Source organism: Carassius auratus, unplaced genomic scaffold, assembly GCF_003368295.1.
Source record: "Carassius auratus strain Wakin unplaced genomic scaffold, ASM336829v1 scaf_tig00216860, whole genome shotgun sequence".
NCBI classification, from domain to species: domain Eukaryota; kingdom Metazoa; phylum Chordata; class Actinopteri; order Cypriniformes; family Cyprinidae; genus Carassius; species Carassius auratus.
Genome location: NW_020528772.1, coordinates 439,709 through 459,664, shown reverse-complemented (window position 1 = coordinate 459,664; position 19,956 = coordinate 439,709). Strand labels below are relative to the sequence as shown.

Sequence of the window (19,956 nt, the reverse complement as noted above, 5' to 3'; positions counted from 1 at the left end):
AAAATAAGACAAATGGTTGGCTTTGTTATCCTCTCACACCTGAAATCAAGCCGATCAAACACTGCTTTAAACACTCGTATCTTCTCTAGTCTCTGATCATGTTCTGATTCAGTTTATTTCTGTGTAAACTAACACCATTGATCAACAGGAAGTGGAGGGAGACTAGAGCTAAACGCGACAAAGAAAGTGTGACTAAATAAGGAAGAATTGAGCTGGAGGACACGATTTAACACTTCCAGCCGACAGTAGAGTTTCTCGTGACTTTACTACAGATCAGTCTCTCATCAGCTCATCTGTCATTTTATTACTGAACCAGTTCGGAAGAGTTTGTCTTCATATTTGTGAACTGAAATCAATGAAGATGTTTCACAGATTCTGGTTCTGTTTGTGTTTCTGGCGTCTGGTTGGTGAGTTTAAATTATTTTTTTATGGCGTCAGTTGCTTCTGTCTGGTAGCATGTAATAAAATACTGGATAATTTGGTTAGAGAGGTTTAATATTCACTATTATTCTCATATAGAAATAAGTGAACTGTGGTGAGATCAAGTTTGAATTCAGATCTAAATTCAGGTCTATTATGAAATTATAAAATAAAATAAATATGAAGCTTAAATACCCGACAGTGTTAGTTTGACATTAAAGATTAAAGTAAAAGTGTGACCAAAAGTGATGTCTGGAGGAGATTGGTTTGAGGATTTGTTTTTAATGACTCTACAAGTTTGATTAAACCATCATAATGAGAGGAAAGTGTTATATATCTTTAAAAAAGCTCTGTTCTTCAGGTGTGTTTGGTGAAATTTACGTGAAAGTTGGACATTCAGTCACTCTTAACTCTGGTCTTTCTGAAATGATGGATAATGATCTGATTCGGTGGGAGTGTCAATATGGTCTAATCGCTGAAATCAATGTGACGGCCGACAGATTCTCTGTATTTGATGATGTTCATGACGGGAGATTCAGAGACAGACTGAAGCTGGACAATCAAACTGGATCTCTGACCATCACAAACATCAGAATTGAACATACTGGATATTATAGAGTATATAACAACACTGTGAGCAAGAGATTCTGGCTCCGTGTCTATGGTGGGTTCAATAATTGTTTCAGCTGTTTTATATTTATATCTCACGACCATTTCGTAAGTATTTTACGAAGTGGCTAATTCGTACGAATTTGTAAAACCTCACTTGTACGATTTGACACGATTTGTCTATAAACCCCAGTGTAAGTGATTCGTACAAATTCAAACGAATTATGCAACTCGTAAAAAATTTATGAATTGCCGTGAGATGTTTCTGGATGTTTCTGATTCTGATGATCCTTACAGAATCAGCAAAAGATACAGTTATTAATCCAAACACCATTTCTGTTCTTTTATGATGTCATTCATTTCAGATTTAACCCCTTACTAGTAACCCCCCTTTTTTGGCATGGAGACCGAAATTACATACCCAAAATAAAAAGGTTTCTGCTCATGATTCTTTCTCACTAGATACATAACCAACCTTTATTCACAAAGCTGACACTTTAAAGTTTACTGTTCAGGAATCAGAATCACTCAGACTGTTATGATAATAGAGATATATAAGCTCAAACATAAAAACAAAAATAAAAATATTAAAAACATATGTTTTAAATGTATTTAAAAAAATGTTGATGTAGGAAATGAGTTTGAAAACACAGTGTAGCTAAGGCCACAAGTCTTCCAAGACTTCATAAAAAATTTCATAATCGAATCTGTAAAACTGTGAATTTTATGAAATATTTTCTAAGGCCATGTCATGTGTGTTTTTAGAGAAGGCTAATCAGATTGATTTATGGCCCTTGTCATCTCTGTAAGATCTCACATGTAAACTCTCCTGTGCTCTTTGTGTATGTTTCACTGTTGAAAACTGCCCGAATCATGATTGTATTGTTCTCACCAAACGGTTCTTTCACACCTCCGCCAAGTATGACACATTATCCGCATTATTCTTTTATCATTATTCTTTTGTTTTTATTCCACCTTTATTAGCCTTGATTGTGGTTTTTCAGGCTTTACAAAGCAACAAAGCAGCGATCTCACTTCAGTCTCTCTTTGCATTTAGCCCTTATTTATCAAAAGTCTTACTATAAAAATACAACAAAACATTTTCTTACGACCTTACGTGAATTATTGAGACAAAAATGCATTATGAAGAAGAAAAGCACCTGCTATTAGAAGCATTGGTGCTAACGTTAGCATCAAGCTACATCTGACAATTTATGAAATTATTAGTACACTTTTACTCAAAACTCACTTTAAACCCCGATCGAGTGTTTATAATAACTTCCTTTAGCGATCAGGGGTGGAATTTGGTCGTTTACTGTTGTACAAATATGTTATTTGTAGCCTTTTTCATCGCTGCACAAGTTAGCATTTCCAATGTACATTTTCGATTTTTTTTATAAAAACGCCCCAGATCTCAAGAAATTCTCATACCAAGCTTTACTATCGTAATCGCGGGTTTATTATTCGGATATTTTGTGTGTACAGAGGTGTTTCAGTGTTGTTTTGGCCAGATAACTACCAGGAAGTGTGCAGGAAGCATGTGACACGATGGGGCGGTGTCCAGATATTACACTCTCAGATTGACGTTTGAAAGACCCAATCAGAGTCTGAGTCACACACCGCACGAGCTGTGACTACTGCACGCACACACAGATCGCTGGGAGAGGCTGTTTATCATCTGATCGCGTAAATCCGTGGAAAATGAATAGAAATGACGATTCTGTCTGAAGAAATATGAAGTAAACATCAGTAAATATATCCATATATCTCCGCAGATATGCATCTTTGGTCTGTAAATCCTTATTGACGCTGTTCAGTGAGTCTATGTGAACACAAATAAACCGCTCTTGACGTGACTGAATATGAGGGAGTTGTTAATTTCTATTCAAAATGTGGCATAATACGGATTTATTATTTTGCATTCCTGACATAAATCACTAAATATCTGTCACTGCAACAATGTTTTATCAAAATATTGGTCAAATATCGAAGCTTGAGTCTTTAAACTTTCCATTGATGCACAGTTTGTCCAGATGAAGTAAGACAGTGATGTTTAATGTGCTGTGAAAGTGAAACAATAATAAACTGGGGCCGTCAGCGATGTTTGCACTCAAAGGGGTTAAACTTCAAACTATTTACTTTAGTAAACCATTAAATATCACTCTCAATCTGTGATGAACCCTGTTTCTGTTTGTTCTCTGTGTGTTTGGTGATACAGATGAAATATCAGTGAAGGAGGGAGATTCAGTCACTCTGAACTCTGATCGTACTGAAATAGATTATTATCGGATTCGGTGGGAGTTTGAAGACAGTTTAATAGCTGAAATCTATGAATGGGATGACAGTGTCACTGTATATGATGATGCTCTTGACGGGAGATTCAGAGACAGACTGAAGCTGGACAATCAAACTGGATCTCTGACCATCACAAACATCTCAACTGAACATGCTGGAGTCTATGAACTCGTGATCTACCGTAGGAGCAGAATGAGGAAAACGTTCTTTCTCAATGCCGTCAATGGTAAATTAAATATTTGTTACACCTTTTTTATTTTTTTTTCATCACCATATATAATATTATTTTTTGTCTGTTCTTTTGTTTTACATTATTATTTAAAAATAACATTTCTAAAATAATTTCTTACATAAACAATTATAAAGTATTTTTACAGTACTAACTTGTGACAAACCCTGTTTCTGTTTGTTCTCTGTGTGTTTGGTGATACAGAAGAAATATCAGTGAAGGAGGGAGATTCAGTCACTCTGAACTCTGATCTTACTGAAATAATGAATGGTGTTACGATAAAGTGGAGGTTTGGAGCTGAAATCACTTTATTAGCTCGGATCAGTAGATGGGATGATGGACTCTCTGTATTTGATGATGTTCTTGACGGGAGATTCAGAGACAGACTGAAGCTGGACAAACAAACTGGATCTCTGACCATCACAGACATCTCTACTGAACATGCTGGACGTTATTTACTACATTTAGGACCAAAACATTTGAATCTAAACCAGTCATTAAAAGCTATCAGTATTTCTGTCTCTGGTGAGTAGAGATCATGTGTCCTGTTCTTCAAATATTCTTGATATTAATGTTTATTGACTGATCTGATTTCAGTTTGGTGTTTTTATTCCTCAGACTCTGTTCACTGCTGTGGTTCTACTGAAGCTGTGATCCGATTGGTCCTCTCTGCTCTGGTGGGCGTGGCTACTGTCATTCTTCTGGTTTATGACATCAGATCCAGAAGAGCTGAACAAGATCAAACACAGATTCACACATCAGGTGCATGTTCTTGAGGGGAATTTAAATCTGAAGGAGACGCTGAACTTTAAAACTTCTTCAAGTGTGTTTTGTGTGGTTTGTCATATTAATATAGATTATTCATTATATCAGGCTTTCATATTTGATTCAGGGTTTAAGGGCTTTTAAAATGTAATTCTATAATAATGTTTTTATTGTACATATGCAGTTTAAAAGCTTGTTGTTTATATTTCTCTCAGATAAGACTCTGATCTCACTGTACTATTCATTTGTCTTCTGTATTTGCTTGCCTTTATCAATAAAGTTTTCTCACTCTGAGCTTCAAGAGTCTGTTTATGTTTTGTAGCATTTATAATATCGAGCGCCGTCTGGAGGAATACAGAAGTTCAGAGCGCAGTGTGATGATATCAAGTGATTGTGAACGTTACTCTAGGAAGACACTAGATGACACTGTGTTCAGTGAATATATGTTGGATACGTGGAAGTTAAGAAAGAAGAAAAGACAAACTGATGTTGTGTTGATAAGATGAATAAAGACAGACATGTTAAGATTGCACTGAGAGATTTAAGAACTGAACAAAACATGCAGCATGTACAGTTCTCCCTTATCAAACATTATTTTAAAATACTGAATATAGTATATTAATGAAAAGAGTTTGTTTTCCATTTTGTGTTTAGTGGAAGCAGAAGTCATCATAGATCGATAAACTGTGTGAAGTTGGTCAAATGAGCTCATTTCAGCTATAAATCACAACACTGATGTCATCATCCAGATCAGTTCACTTCTCATCTGATGATACCAGCGCAGTCAAATCAGTAATATTGCTAAATATTGCAGTAATATTTACTATTATATTAGATTAGATTCAACTTTATTGTCACTGCACATTAAGGTACAAGGCAACGAAATGCAGCTAGCATCTAAAATTAAAAATAAAGCAGTGCAAGGCACATGGCAGAGAGAGTGCAATCCAGTGAAGTGAACAAACAGTGCAGATAAAAAGATTTTAGTGCCAAAGAAGCTTATTCAGTCTGATTAAAGTGACAAAAGGCTCAAGAGCAGTTATTTTATTTAAACTGACTGATGAGATTGTAGAATGACGTCAGTTCCATGCTGAATGAGGTAGTGAGCAGACCAATGCTTTAATATGTTGAATATTAATGAGCCAGCAACATACAGGAGAGAGATTAAACAGGAAACTGAAAGAAAGAAGATGGATGTACTTTTTTGAGAAATCCAAATAGAAAAGAAACAATTATTTGAACACAAGCACATAGAAAACTTATTTCGTCAGTTTTGTAAACAGTGTAATTTCGTAGCCTGTGTTTGTTTCTCTTTGAGTGACCTCTGGCGGCAGGATGGAGATAAGACACCAATTTTATTAGCTGTTATATTCCTGTTATTTTATATATCAATAAAACTAATAATAATATTTCTAAATAAAACATTAAACAAAATAAGGAATATTACTTTTGTAATAACAATATATTTATTTACCTTCACATTTAGCAGATGCTTTTATCCAAATCAACTTACAGTGCATTCAGGCTATACATTTCTTTTTAACAGTAACTTTGTTCCCTGGGAATCAAACCCACAACCTTTTGCACTGCTAACACAATGCTCTACCACTGAGCCACAGAAACACTGGAGAAGAACTTAAGGAAAGGTTTCGTGAGCAATAATGAGTACTAAATTAATTTGTTTTTCATTCATACTCGTCGCCGGAGGGCGCACTCGAGCAAAATCTCTACAAGTGAGACGCTCTGATGAAGTTCCAGGAAATTCAGCTTTTGAGGTAGATGTAGCCTAGTAGCTGAATAATATGCAGATATATGTTTTACTGATAAAACATGATGGAAATAAATTATTCAGAAACATACCAACGAGAAGTTGATCTGAATGAAATAGATCCTGGGGAAGGGTCCGAATGCGGATCGGTAGCCCCCAGTTTTATGTCCCGCCGAGAGGGGAATAGAGATGCTCTAGCTGCGTTGGAAGGAATAATTAGGAGTTAAGTAGGGAATGATCAGCTTGAGGAATATTATTCTGACGTAGGTCCTGAAAGTGACAGTTAAAGAGGATTCAACAGAGGATGAAAGTGTAGATCCAAGAACAGACAGAGATGTGATAACTTCCCCCATCAGAGAAACGAGGAGACAGAGAAGGCTCAGTTTCAGGGATATAACTCCTGAGTCAAGAGACCAGTCAGAGGAAGAAATAGAGTAACCAGTTGAGATAAATTGCAGAAAAGTGGCGTACGGTAGCAGGAGCAAAATAATTCCTTCTTTATGGCCCAGAGACCTCTCCTGAAGAATTAGAAAAAGCTCTAATTCGATATGACAGAAAGACAGAAATAATCCAGACAGACAGGGAAAATCAGATAATAAAACACAAAGGTCTAAAAACCCAAAGAGACGGTCAAGCCTTGAAAAGAAGCCCTATAATCACTATGAGATGGAGAGTAGATCCAAAAGCAGAGACAAACTGGAGAATCTGGCCCTAAAGGTACATCCCGTAGAGGGAGAAAATATAGGGAGCATCCAAAATCTAGGGAAAATCAAACTGAGAATAGTGGAGAGAAAAGTAATACAGAAAAGTCCAGAATAATTGAATAAATTGAGCATATTATGGCAAAGAGACTAAAAGGCAGGCCCTAAACAAGAAAAGGCAGGGTGAAAAACAGCTGACAGAAAAAAAGAAGTCAGTGTAGAAAAAGAGGAAGTCAAAACAAAGAGAAAGTAAAAGAAAAACAACAAAGAATATCCAGAAGTGATATAAGAATAGGATTCTTCGGATCCCCTTAAAAAATCATAATGAAAACAGATGACGTTAATCAAAGATGATACAAGCTTTGTGCCAAATCAATTTTAAAGTGCAATTATGAAAGTTTTATCAGAAATCCCGCTTATACAGTAGTTTACACTGATGATATTTTGATATCCACAAAGGATAAGTAAGAGCACTTGAATCTGCATTGGCTCTTTGTTTTGGTGATCCGTTTTGGACTTTCTACTTGAGGTGAGTAGCTTTGCAACCACATGTCAACTAGCAGTTGGTAGAGTAACACTTTCAACTAACCCTAACCCTACACCTACCCTAATGATCTGCTCTGAGAGTTTATATGTGTGGTGTGGAGTTGCTTGTAGTTGGTGGAGTGTCTGGAGTGGACTATCAAGAAATATTTAGAGAGGCAAAAATATTATATCAGGGATCCAAGGAAGGAAAATGGCAGTGGACCGAGCAAATGGAGCAGGCTAGATTAAAATGAATCAAAATATGTCTTAATAGTGGTGCATTAGAATGATGAGATAAGACACTTCCTCTTTACGTTCACATCTCTGAAGAAGAAGAGGAAGTTACTTTAACACTGTGGAGTGCAGAAGGATGATGCTCGATTGCATTTCTGACACACCAGCAAGAAACAGCGATGACGCAATCTGATGAAAATAGTGCTGAGAAAATAGTAACTGCTGTGAGTAAAAGATTATTGCAGCTAAAAGCTGAAGCAAAAGAACAACCAAACGTTTTTTTCTATGAATGGAGAACTGACTAGGTTAAAAAGAAACCTAGTGATGAACCAGGCTCATGAAAATAGTCATAGACGGGAGCAATGGAGTTTAATTATAGGAGACAATCAATTAGATTTGAGAAGAATTAAACAGAAAAGGAAAGATAAAGTTACTAAATATCATAATAACCATAAGCACCTACCCAAATATTTCACTGATGGAAGTGAAAGATAATGAGGATACTTGGTTGAATTTAATGGACAGCTGATCAGACAGAAAGAGGAAATTCATTGGACCGCACAGTTACCGGAAGTGACAGCTGTTGAGAGAGCACTTCAGAGAGATGATGAATTAGGTCATAAAGAATTTGAAACCATGATATGGCCTTTAAGGGTAGCACTCGAAGAAAAGTTAGTAGAGTGATTAAAAGAATGGATAAAGTGTCAGGGACCGATGGAAAGACTGAGAGCAGATGATGCACATAATATAAGTGTTATATTATTTAGGAATGAGATTTCCCATTCACAATATTCACAATCATCTGTCACTCGATAACTGTGATAATGAACCAGGTAAATAAAAAAAATAAAAAAATATGTGTGTGTGTGTGTGTGTGTGCGTGAGTGTGTGTGTGTGTGTGTGTGTGTGTGTGAGTGTGTGTGTGAGTGTGTGTGTGTGTGTGTGTGTGTGAGTGAGTGAGTGAGTGTGTGTGTGTGTGTGTGTGTGTGTGTGTGTGTGTGTGTGTGTGTGTGTGTGTGTGTGTGTGTGTACACATTGTTGGTGTCAGTGTAACCACTTTATATTTGTGTTGGTTCTGCATTTTGGATGATTTTATTTGACAAATGATAACAGTTTCTATAGTCTCAAAAATGTATTTCTCTACGTGTGTGTGTGTGTGTGTGTGTGTATGTGTGTTGTGAGCAATATAATTTAGCATTGTGGATGTTTTTTGCATTGGAGGAAGTGTGCCACTTTATTTGTGCCATTTCTGTCGATTTGTTCTGCGTTGTTTCTGATTTTGATGATATTTTGATTGCGGGGTCTCCAGACACCCCGAAAACCCAGAGTGTCACAAATTTTGAGACAAAACAATTTAGCACACACACACAAATCTGCTCCAACCCCATCAGAAGTCATGCGGTTTACCATGCTTACTGCCTGCAATGCATTGTGATGTAACATTATTGAAAAACAGGGAAAAAATGCTAACCTTTGACAAAAAATATTTTATTTTTGTTATAATTGTGATTTTATAATATTTAGATATGAATCCAACTGAATCCAACTTGTGAAAAGATTTCTTTCAGGTAGTCAAATAGCAAATAGCATATAGTGGAGCTCTATAGCCATCTGGCTGAGGTCTTCACAGACATTTTCAATCTGTCCCTGGCCCAAACAACTGTCCCCACTTGCTTCAAAACCTCCACCATCGTGCCTGTACCGAAGCATTCCACTGCCTCGGTCCCTAACGACTTCCGTCCTGTTGCACTCACCCCCATCATTGCCAAGTGCTTTGAGAAACTGGTCGCATCCCACTTAAAATCCTGTCTCCCTGCTACATTAGACCCTTTCCAATTTGCCTATCGCAACAATAGGTCAACAGAGGACGCCATCTCAACGGCACTTCACTCTGCCCTCACCCACCTGGACAGTCAGAACACACACGTGAGAATGCTGTTCATAGATTTCAGTTCTGCATTTAATACAGTCATCCCCTCCAAGCTGATCTCCAAGCTCAGCCATCTTGGAATCAGCACACCCATCTGCAATTGGATTCTAGATTTTCTGACTAACAGACCTCAGTCTGTTAAGTTAGATAACCTCTCCTCCTCCATCATAACCCTGAACACTGGAGTGCCACAAGGCTGCGTACTTAGCCCTCTCCTGTACTCCCTATTCACCAATGACTGTGTTCCTGTTTATGGCTCCAACACCATAATCAAATTCGCAGATGACACCACGGTGGTAGGTCTGATCAAGGATGACGACGAGTCAGCCTACAGGGATGAGGTGCAGCACCTGGCTGAGTGGTGTGCCACCAACAACCTGGAACTGAACACCCAGAAGACTAAGGAGATCATTGTGGACTTCAGGCGGACTAGAAATCATGCACACACACCCATCTACATCAACGGAGCTGTAGTGGAGCGTGTGTCGAGTTTCAAGTTCCTTGGCATCCACATCTCAGATGATCTCACCTGGTCCCTAAACACCTCCACCCTGGTCAAAAAGGCTCAGCAGCGCCTTTATTTCTTACGGAGCCTTAAAAAAGTTCACCTCAGTCCTAGGATCCTTTCTGAATTCTACCGCTGTACCATTGAGAGCATACTCACAAACTGCATCTCAGTGTGGTACAGCAATTGCTCCGCATCTGACCGCAAAGCACTCCAGCGGGTGGTGAAAACTGCTCAACGGATCACCGGCACCCAGTTAACATCCATCGAGAACATTTACCAGAAGCGCTGTCTGGGCAGGGCAAGAAACATCATCAAGGATGTCTCTCACCCAAACCATGGACTTTTCACCCTCCTTCCATCCGGCAGGCGTTACAGAAGCCTACGCTCTCGAACAAGTAGGCTCAGGAAGAGCTTCTTTCCTGAGGCTGTGACACTCCTGAACGCCACACCACCAATCTAACCTGCACCTGCTCTTTTACTGCACTGGTCACAGTACTTTACATACATGTATTGCACTACTCATATTTTGCACAGACTGCACATGGTTAAATCCATTACACTATAAACTGTCTAAGTGGTTACTGTACAAGCACAGTAGACTATTTCTACAAAAAATCATTGCACTACTGTTATTTTGCATATAATTGTTAAACAATACTTTTGCACACTCATTCAACTGTATTTATTATTACTGTTCTCAAGTTCCTGCTATTCATAATGTATATATAATCATTCTTTGCTCTGTTCATAATGTACATACAATCCCTACATTACATTAATATTTATATTCTGTATATACTCTGATCAATATTGTATATAGCAACTCCACTGTACATTCTGTATATCATAAGCTTTACTTACTCTGCACTTTTATGTATATAAAACACTATATTCTTGCACTTCTGGTTAGATGATAACTGCATTTCATTAGCTCTGTACTTGTACTCTGCATAATGACAATAAAGTTGAATCTAATCTAAAAAAAATCTAATCTAGTGGTTAAAGTGACTTTTTTTTTTTTTTTTTTTTTTTTTTTTACTGCATTTTCCAAAAAATGGGTATAAATGTTACATTAAATCATTTAAAATGATCCATGTTATCCCCATGAATGAAAGTTAGAAATCTGGGTCTTTTATAAAATGATTTTTACATCAAATGCTATTTTTTTGTAAAAAGCCTATTTAAATAAATATTTATTTATTTATAGAAATTTTAAAGATATCATAAATCCTCCAAAAACTGCACAAATGTTGAGTAAAAACATTAACAAACAGAGTAAAATTACATTTGTAAAAAAAAAAAACTAATATCTTGTTACAAAATTAAATGTCATTGTCTTTGGTCTCTGGAGACCCCACAAAACACGAGGGTAAACATGAAACGAAGACCATCAGAGGGATAAGAAAAAAGAAATGCATGATGTTAGAATTTGCTCAACAGTTAAAACTGTCACGTATGCCTGCCTCTTGCTAGCTGAATTATGATTGTTCAAGGAAGTGTATTTTACAACTACGTTACAGTATGGACTTTCTTTCTAAATTATGTAACGTAGTATGTTTTATCTTATCATAAGAGAAATGATGCTATGCAGTTTAGTTTAGAAAGAGTTATTTGCTTGGCCTACACTTTTAAGATTTTGTAACGGATTAAGATTAAAACTGCAGATGGATTCATTTGTTTTAAAGAAAGAAAAACAGCAGAAATTACTTCATATGAATGTGTTCTAATAGAGGTTGCTACGAAAGTGATATGTCATACTTCCTGTATCCATAGCAACAAGTATATGAGTGTGTGCATGCGGATGTGTGAGTGTGTTCACCGAAATAAATCATGAAAAAAGGACGTGTTGTTTTTGTGACTATATAATGTTATGATTTGAACAAAGTCATTGCTGCATCTCGGCTGAAGACTTTATGCTATTTACTTTTACTATTATTTTCTTATGAGTTATTGTTTGAATAAAGCGAAACCATTTCATATGGTGATGCGTTTAACATCTTTTAAACAAGTCTCTGAGTAATTTATTAAGAGTATAGTTATTATTTTATTTTGTTCCTGATCCTGTATTATGAACTGGACTCTGGTGGGAAGAAGTACAGAAGTCTCTCCTGCATCTGATTAATAACAGAGGTAAGAGCGATAGTTTATATTACATTAACGTGTGGGAAACAAAGATGTGAATAGAGGTTTAATGTATATTTCTTTAGCCAGAATAAAATAAGACAAAAGGTTGGCTTTGTTATCCTCTCACACCAGACATCAAGCCGATCAAACACTGCTTTAAACACTCGTATCTTCTCCAGTCTCTGATCATATCATGATTCAGTTTATTTCTGTGTAAACTAACATCACTGATCAACAGGAAGTGGAGGGAGACTGGAGCTAAACGCGACAAAGATAGTGTGAATAAATAAGCAAGAAAAGAGCTGGATGTTCACACGGTTTAACACTTCTAGTTGTGCAGTTATTTCAGCTGACAGTAGAGTTTACTTTATTACAGATCAGTCTCTCATCAGCTCATCTGTCATTTTATTACTGAACCAGTTCTGAAGAGTTTGTCTTCATATTTGTGAACTGAAATCAATGAAGATGTTTCACAGATTCTGGTTCTGTTTGTGTTTCTGGCGTCTGGTTGGTGAGTTTAAATTATTTTTTTATGGCATCAGTTGCTTCTGTTCTGGTAGCATGTAATAAAATACTGGATAATTTAGTTTGAGAGGTTTAATATTCACTTATTCTCAAATAGAAATAAGTGAACTGTGGTGAGATCAAGTTTGAATTCAGATCTAAATTCAGGTCTATTATGAAATGATAAAATAAAATAAATATGAAGCTTAAATACCCAACAGTGTTAGATTGACATTAAAGATTAAAGTAAAAGTGTGACCAAAAGTGATGTCTGGAGGAGATTGGTTTGAGGATTTGTTTTTAATGACTCTACAAGTTTGATTAAACCATCATAATGAGAGGAAAGTGTTATATATCTTTAAAAAAGCTCTGTTCTTCAGGTGTGTTTGGTGAAATTAAGTACGTGAAAATTGGACAGTCAGTCACTCTAAACTCTGGTCTTTCTGAAACGATGGATAATGATCTGATTCGGTGGAGGTGTGAATATGGTCTAATCGCTGAAATCAATGTGACGGCCGACAGATTCTCTGTATATGATGATGTTCATGACGGGATATTCAGAGACAGACTGAAGCTGGACAATCAAACTGGATCTCTGACCATCACTAACATCACAACTGAACATGCTGGAGATTATTCAGTATATAACAACACTGTGAGCAAGAGTTTCTGGCTCAGTGTCTATGGTGGGTTAAATAATTGTTTCAGCTGTTTTATATTTATATCTCACGACCATTTCGTAAGTATTTTACGAAGTGGCTAATTCTTTTTCTAGATTTTTCTAAACCCCAGTGTAAGTGATTCGTACAAATTTAAACGAATTATGCAACTCGTAAAATATGTAGGAATTGCCGTGAGATGTTTCTGGATGTTTCTGATTCTGATGATCCTTACAGAATCAGCAAAAGATACAGTTATTAATCCAAACACCATTTCTGTTCCTTTATGATGTCATTCATTTCAGATTTAAACTTCAAACTATTTACTTTAGTAAACCATTAAATAACACTCTCAATCTGTGATGAACCCTGTTTCTGTTTGTTCTGTGTGTGTTTGGTGATACAGATGAAATATCAGTGAAGGAGGGAGATTCAGTCACTCTGAACTATGATCTTACTGAAATAGATTATGATCTGATTCAGTGGGGGTTTGAAGACAGTTTAATAGCTGAAATCAATGTGACGGCCGACAGATTCTCTGTATTTGATGATGTTCTTGACGGGAGATTCAGAGACAGACTGAAGCTGGACAATCAAACTGGATCTCTGACCATCACAAACTTCACAACTGAACATGCTGGACGTTATGAACTCGTGATCTACCGTAGGAGCAGAATGAGGAAAACGTTCTTTCTCAATGCTGTCAATGGTGAATTAAATATTTGTTACACCTTTTTTATTTTCTCATCAGATACAATATAATTTTTTTCTATTCTTTTGTTGTAAATTATTATTTAAAAATTACATTCTAAACTAATTTCTTACATAAACAATTATAAAGTATTTTTACAGTACTAACTTGTGACAAACCCTCTTTCTCTTTGTTCTCTGTATGTTTGGTGATACAGAAGAAATATCAGTGAAGAAGGGAGATTCAGTCACTCTGAACTCTGATCTTACTGAAATAATGAATGGTGTTTCAATAGAGTGGAGGTTTGGAGCTGAAATCACTTTATTAGCTGAGATCAGTAGATGGACCAATGGATTCTCTGTAAATGATAATGTTCTTGACGGGAGATTCAGAGACAGACTGAAGCTGGACAAACAAACTGGATCTCTGACCATCACAAACATCTCAACTGAACATGCTGGACGTTATTTACTACATTTAGGACCAAAACATTTAAATCTAAACCAGTCATTAAAAGCTTTCAGTGTTTCTGTCTCTGGTGAGAAGAGATCATGAGTCCTGTTCTTCAAATATTCTTGATATTAATGTTTATTGACTGATCTGATCTCAGTTTGGTGTTTTTATTCCTCAGACTCTGTCCACTGCTGTGGTTCTACTGAAGCTGTGATCCGATTGGTCCTCTCTGCTCTGGTGGGCGTGGCTACTGTCATTCTTCTGGTTTATGACATCAGATCCAGAAGAGCTGATCAAGATCAAACACAGATTCACACATCAGGTGCATGTTCTTGACAGGAATTGAAATCTGAAGGAGACGCTGAACTTAAAAACTTCTTCAAGTGTGTTTTGTGTGGTTTGTCATATTAATATAGATTTCCAAAAGTTGATTTGCTTGTATTATTCATTATATCAGGTTTTCATATTTGATTCAGGGTTTAAGGGCTTTTAAAATGTAATTCTATAATAATATTTTTTATTGTACAGATGCAGTTTAAAAGCTTGTTGATTATATTTCTCTCAGATAAGACTGATCTCACTGTACTATTCATTTGTCTTCTGTATTTTCTTGTCTTTATCAATAAAGTTTTCTCACTCTGAGCTTCAAGAGTCTGTTTATGTTTTGTAGCATTTATAATATCGAGCGCCGTCTGGAGGAATACAGAAGTTCAGAGCGCAGTGTGATGATATCAAGTGATTGTGAATGTTACTCTAGGAAGACACTAGATGACACTGTGTTCAGTGAATATATGTTGGATACATGGACATTAAGAAAGAAGAAAAGACAAACTGATGTTGTGTTTAAAAGATGAATGAAGACAGAGTTTTATTTCCTATTTGGGTTTATGTATATGCTGTAAGATCAACTGGTTTTTCCTCCCAAGGCATTGTTAGCTGTGACAAGATTTGATTTTAAAAACAGTATCATAGCTATTAAACTATTTCTTTTTATGATTTTAATCATCTATTTAACCATAATGATCAGAATTTAATCAGAATCAGATCTCAAAGTAAAAAAACAAGGTGCTAAAGTGTGATTTTGTGGTAGATGATAAATTATTATAATCTTAATTTAAGAGATGAATGCTTTTGAAAGTCTTAATAATAATCAGTGTTGAGTTCTACTGTAAGCTTAACCCTGCCTGCTTTACATTTTTGAACATGAATAAGTTGAAAATATTTTCAATTTAGAAATGTAATCAAATGTAATCTGTTACATTACTTTAATAAACCATTTTAAATAGTTACACTACTTATTTCATTTGAAATAGAGTTACCTGTAACATTTCCAGAGTAACCTTCCCAGCACTGTCTAACAGTAACATCCCAGAAAATCTTCTGCAAATCAATGGTGAAATAATAGTCAAAGATTCATGGGGCCCTATTTTAACGATCTGAAACGCAAGTGTCAAAGCGCGAAGCGCAAGTAACTTTGTGGGCGGGTCTCGGCGCTGTTGCTATTTTCCCGGCGGGATAAACGGCTCTTGCGCCCGGCGCAAATCTAAAATGGGTTGGTCTGAAGTAGCTTCATTATTCATAGGTGTGGTTTGGGCGTAACGTGAAATAAACCAATCAGAGCGTCATCCAACATTCCCTTTAAAAGCAGGTGCGCAAGTTCCATTATGGATTGCTATTATTATGGCGTATTTACCAGGCGCACGCCAGGAGCGGTTCACAGCCGAGGAGACTGATGTTCTTGTAAGAGCAGTGAAAGACAGAGAAGTTGTTTTGTATGGGGATGGGAGAAACCCACAAAAAAAACACCACAATGATTTCCGTCATCTCATGTGTTAATATTTTTTTTAGTGTAACAATTTATGATTTGCAAAAATAACTGTTGCATCTGTGTAGATTACATGAGCAAAGTGTATGCGCGTTGTGCACGCTATACATTATGGTCAAGCATGCGCCCTTAAAATAGCATAATAAACAACACGCCACTGACTTTAGACTAGGTTTTTTCTAGTCAGTGGCGCAGAGCGAGAGAAATCCAGAATCCGATCTTCAGAAAATCCCTGCTTCAGTCAAAATCACGCTGTTCTGCTCTCAATGCACTTTGTTCCCATATGCTGCTTTAGGGGGGCAAAGCTTATTCTTAGGGGCCAACCTTGTGGACACGCCACTGCATTTATCTCTGCTCCCGTATTACAATTCTTTGATGCAACAAAGAAAACCAAAGTGTCCACAGATGTCTCCAAGAATGGTCTTGGCCATGACTTATTCTGAGTGTCGATATGCACAAAATGCTTGGGATTAGTCTTCGGACTGGAGAAATTTCATAACTATGTATATGTTCTTCCTAACTTTACTGCAGAAACTGATCATCTTCCATTAATTGTAATAATAAAAAATAATCTGAATGAAATGACACCTAGGATTCAAAGGCTGATGATGAAATATCAGAGGTACGACTTCAATTTGGTCTATACGCCTGGCAAATACTTAGTGCTGGCAGATATCCTCTCACGAGCACCCACAAGAAATAATGAGAGTACAACAGGAGATGTTGACATTCATGTGAGAATGATGCAAAGTCAAAGCAAATAGCTGAAGAAACCAAAAAAGATGCTGAGTTGTCATTGACATGTATACTGGATGGCCGACGAGTTCATCTCCAATATTTCAGGACATCAGAGATGATCTATGTGTGGTGGATGGAATCCTTCTGAAACAAAACAAAATCATCATTCCTCAAAGCTTGAGACAAGACATGCTTCATACTGTAGTATTCACAAAGGTCGGTAACACTTTAGAATAAGGTTCCATTAGTTAATGTTAGTTAATGTATTAATTAACATGAACAAACAATGAATAATACATTTATTACTGTATTTATTCATCTTCGTTAACGTTAGTTAATGAAAATACAGTTATTCATTGTTAGTTCCTGGTAATTCTCAGTGCATTAACTAATGTTAACAAGCACAAATTTTGATTTAAATAATGCATTAGTAAATGTTGAAATTAACATGAACTAAGACTTATAAATGCTGTAGAAGGATTGTTCTTGCTTAGTTCATGTTAACGAAAGTAGTTAACTAACATTAACTAATGGAACCTTATTCTAAAGTGTTACCCAAAGGTCATCTCGGTGTAGAAAATGTAAGAGGAGAGTGAGAGAAATGGTCTTTTGGCCTGGAATAAACAAAGACATTGAAAAGATGGTGAGACTGTGTGACATGTAAAAAAAACTAAGGAGCCACTGATAATACCGGATTTGTCTACAAAGTGCGTAATGACACATGCAAAATCAATTTTAGCAAGACATGGTATACCACAGACTGTCATCAGTGACTGGCCCATGCTTCAGCAGCAAGAAGTGGAAAGAGTTTTCAGTGCAATACGATTTCAAGCATGTCACCTTGCAGTATAAAGAACATACATGTTGTTATTGTCCAAGTGTGTGAGTGCAGAGTGCAGCGCTCTACTGAAGAACAAAAAGTCTGAGAGGCCTGAGAGTAAATTACCAGCAGATTTTTATTTTTGGGTGAACGCTCCCTTCATGATGGAAAAGAAGTGGTTTTACAAGTGTCAAAAATGTGGCTTTCTGAAGAAAAATCGCTATCAAACAGCATCTCTGATAGCACTTCTAGCAAATCTACTCGTCTCAGTTTTTTTCAGAATAAAAAAAACAAGCTAAACTGTGTTTTCTTTAATTTATGCTGATTAATTTTGCTGTAACAACACAGACAAACATTATTAATGTAATTCACTGGACTTTGAGTCAAAATTGATCCTGTGAGGATTTTTCTCTTTTGTTTTATCAGTGCAAACATCAGTGTGTCTGGTTTGATCTGTCGATCGATAAACAGCTTCTGCTGGATGTTTTTGTTGCTGTCTGTGTGTGTGTGTGTGTGTGTGTGTGTGTGTGTGTGTGCAGTTTGTGTGTGAAGTGTTTCTTAATTTTCTCTCCTGCTGATATGACCCTCATAATCTTCTCGACACAAAACATATTTACGATGAAATGAAGTGAATTCATCAGTGGTCAATTACAATTCAGAGCATGCAATGCTAAATAACATGATACAGATATATAATACAATATTTCACTGTTTTACAAGTTTTGCACACAATGACAGAATTAATTTGAAAATGTAAGATCAGCAGAAGCTTGTTGATTTTCATGATGATAAAGGAGACTGACGTGTGAGCGGAAACTATCTGACGTTTGGTGGAGGATTCAACCAGATAAGTATCACAGTTCAGTCGTTTCAGATCAATCTTGAGTGTTTTCAGATATTTTAAGGGTTGCTGTCATTAGCTTTTTATTTGAGAAGATGTCTCTGAAATTAGTTTGGTTCTGTTTGTGTTTCTGGCGTGTGGACGGTGAGTTTGAAATGTGTTTTTATGATTTCAGCAGTGGTGTCAAAAGTACTGGCATTCATTACTCAAGTAGAAGTATAGATTCTAGGGTTTAAAAAGACTTTTGTAGAAGTTGAAGTATCAACTCAAGCTTTTTACTCAAGTAAAAGTGTAAAAGTACTGGTTTAAAAAACTACTTAAAGTATAAAAGTAAAAGTAATGTAAGGGGGAAAAAATGCCATTAAGAACAAAAGCTTAGGCCGCACCACAGGGGCCTATTGTACACTACCCCACCTCCTCAAAAAAACATTTTTCTAAAGGCCATAGGCCATAATGACTATAATGTTATATTAAAATGTTCATGTTGAAAAATTTGGGAAGCACTAGGCTTCCTGTTTCAGCCGCATATATGAAAATACAAAGATGGTGTGCACATCCCAAACATCCAATAGGACGCAGGTGCAAGACAACTAAATGATATAGACAAATAAAGAAGTGAAGTCTGAACACTGAAAACTACTGCTCCAGAGGAATTTAATCAAGCAACGTTTCGACCTTCAGGTCTTCCTCAGCCGCATATATGCCCATTTAAAATGAACGCACTTTAGTACAATGCAAATACATTAAAGGACTAGAGATATGATGAATGCCATTAAGTATTGTTATGGTGCAAAAAGTCAAACTTCAGAGGCTTGTCATCAATAACTTTTAATGGAATGTACATCCATGATTAGCTGCAGGAATCTACGAGGGCAATGGACAAGAACATTGGTGCAGGCTTAGTAACAATTACACTTGTATGGTTGTCTATTTACAGTAAACATTATAGTGCTGTCAAAATGAATGATTACTCCAAGTGATTAATCAAAAACTAAAACTGAAAAAGAAATCATAATCCTGATACTTTCTTGATTGATACCTTCTTGTATTTGGTACATACGTCTGCTATGTCCAGTGTTCGGGGGGTAACGAGTTACAAAGTTGGTATAGCCTACTTATCACAACATTGTCAATCGCATCGTCAATCGAAAACGCTAATTTATTAAAACGTCTCACTACCGAACTACCTACAGTAGCTTAATTTGTGGAGGACGAAGAAAAAGCACTCATTTGGTAAATGAGCCAGTGAGAAATAATAACTTTTAAGTACGGTCCAGTGCCTTTTCAATACTTTTAAAACGGTACCGGCTCCTAAAC

At 36.5% G+C, this 19,956-nt stretch overlaps 2 protein-coding genes across 2 annotated transcripts; both read left to right on the top strand.

Annotated features, from left to right (window-relative positions):
• The first annotated feature begins 204 nt into the window (after window positions 1-204).
• Window positions 205-4,592, top strand: LOC113099093 (uncharacterized). The gene is made up of 5 exons (XM_026264170.1): window positions 205-407; window positions 782-1,084; window positions 3,248-3,550; window positions 3,758-4,078; window positions 4,172-4,592. The coding sequence occupies exons 1-5, from the start codon at window positions 356-358 to the stop codon at window positions 4,327-4,329; spliced, it is 1,137 nt and encodes a 378-aa protein (XP_026119955.1). The 5' UTR covers window positions 205-355; the 3' UTR covers window positions 4,330-4,592.
• A 7,887-nt stretch (window positions 4,593-12,479) lies between these two features.
• Window positions 12,480-14,948, top strand: LOC113099092 (uncharacterized). The gene is made up of 5 exons (XM_026264169.1): window positions 12,480-12,619; window positions 12,993-13,298; window positions 13,678-13,980; window positions 14,180-14,500; window positions 14,594-14,948. The coding sequence occupies exons 1-5, from the start codon at window positions 12,568-12,570 to the stop codon at window positions 14,749-14,751; spliced, it is 1,140 nt and encodes a 379-aa protein (XP_026119954.1). The 5' UTR covers window positions 12,480-12,567; the 3' UTR covers window positions 14,752-14,948.
• Window positions 14,949-19,956: the final 5,008 nt, after the last annotated feature.

Excerpts from the sequence above, each read along its gene's own strand:
- LOC113099092 (XM_026264169.1), top strand. The coding sequence starts at position 12,568 with ATGAAGATGTTTCACAGATTCTGGTTCTGTTTGTGTTTCTGGCGTCTG. Across the intron at positions 12,620-12,992 it reads GTGTTTCTGGCGTCTGGTTG|GTGTGTTTGGTGAAATTAAG; the intron begins GTGAGTTTAAAT and ends TCTGTTCTTCAG. Across the intron at positions 14,501-14,593 it reads TTTCAGTGTTTCTGTCTCTG|ACTCTGTCCACTGCTGTGGT; the intron begins GTGAGAAGAGAT and ends TTTATTCCTCAG.
- LOC113099093 (XM_026264170.1), top strand. The coding sequence starts at position 356 with ATGAAGATGTTTCACAGATTCTGGTTCTGTTTGTGTTTCTGGCGTCTG. Across the intron at positions 408-781 it reads GTGTTTCTGGCGTCTGGTTG|GTGTGTTTGGTGAAATTTAC; the intron begins GTGAGTTTAAAT and ends TCTGTTCTTCAG. Across the intron at positions 1,085-3,247 it reads ATTCTGGCTCCGTGTCTATG|ATGAAATATCAGTGAAGGAG; the intron begins GTGGGTTCAATA and ends TTGGTGATACAG.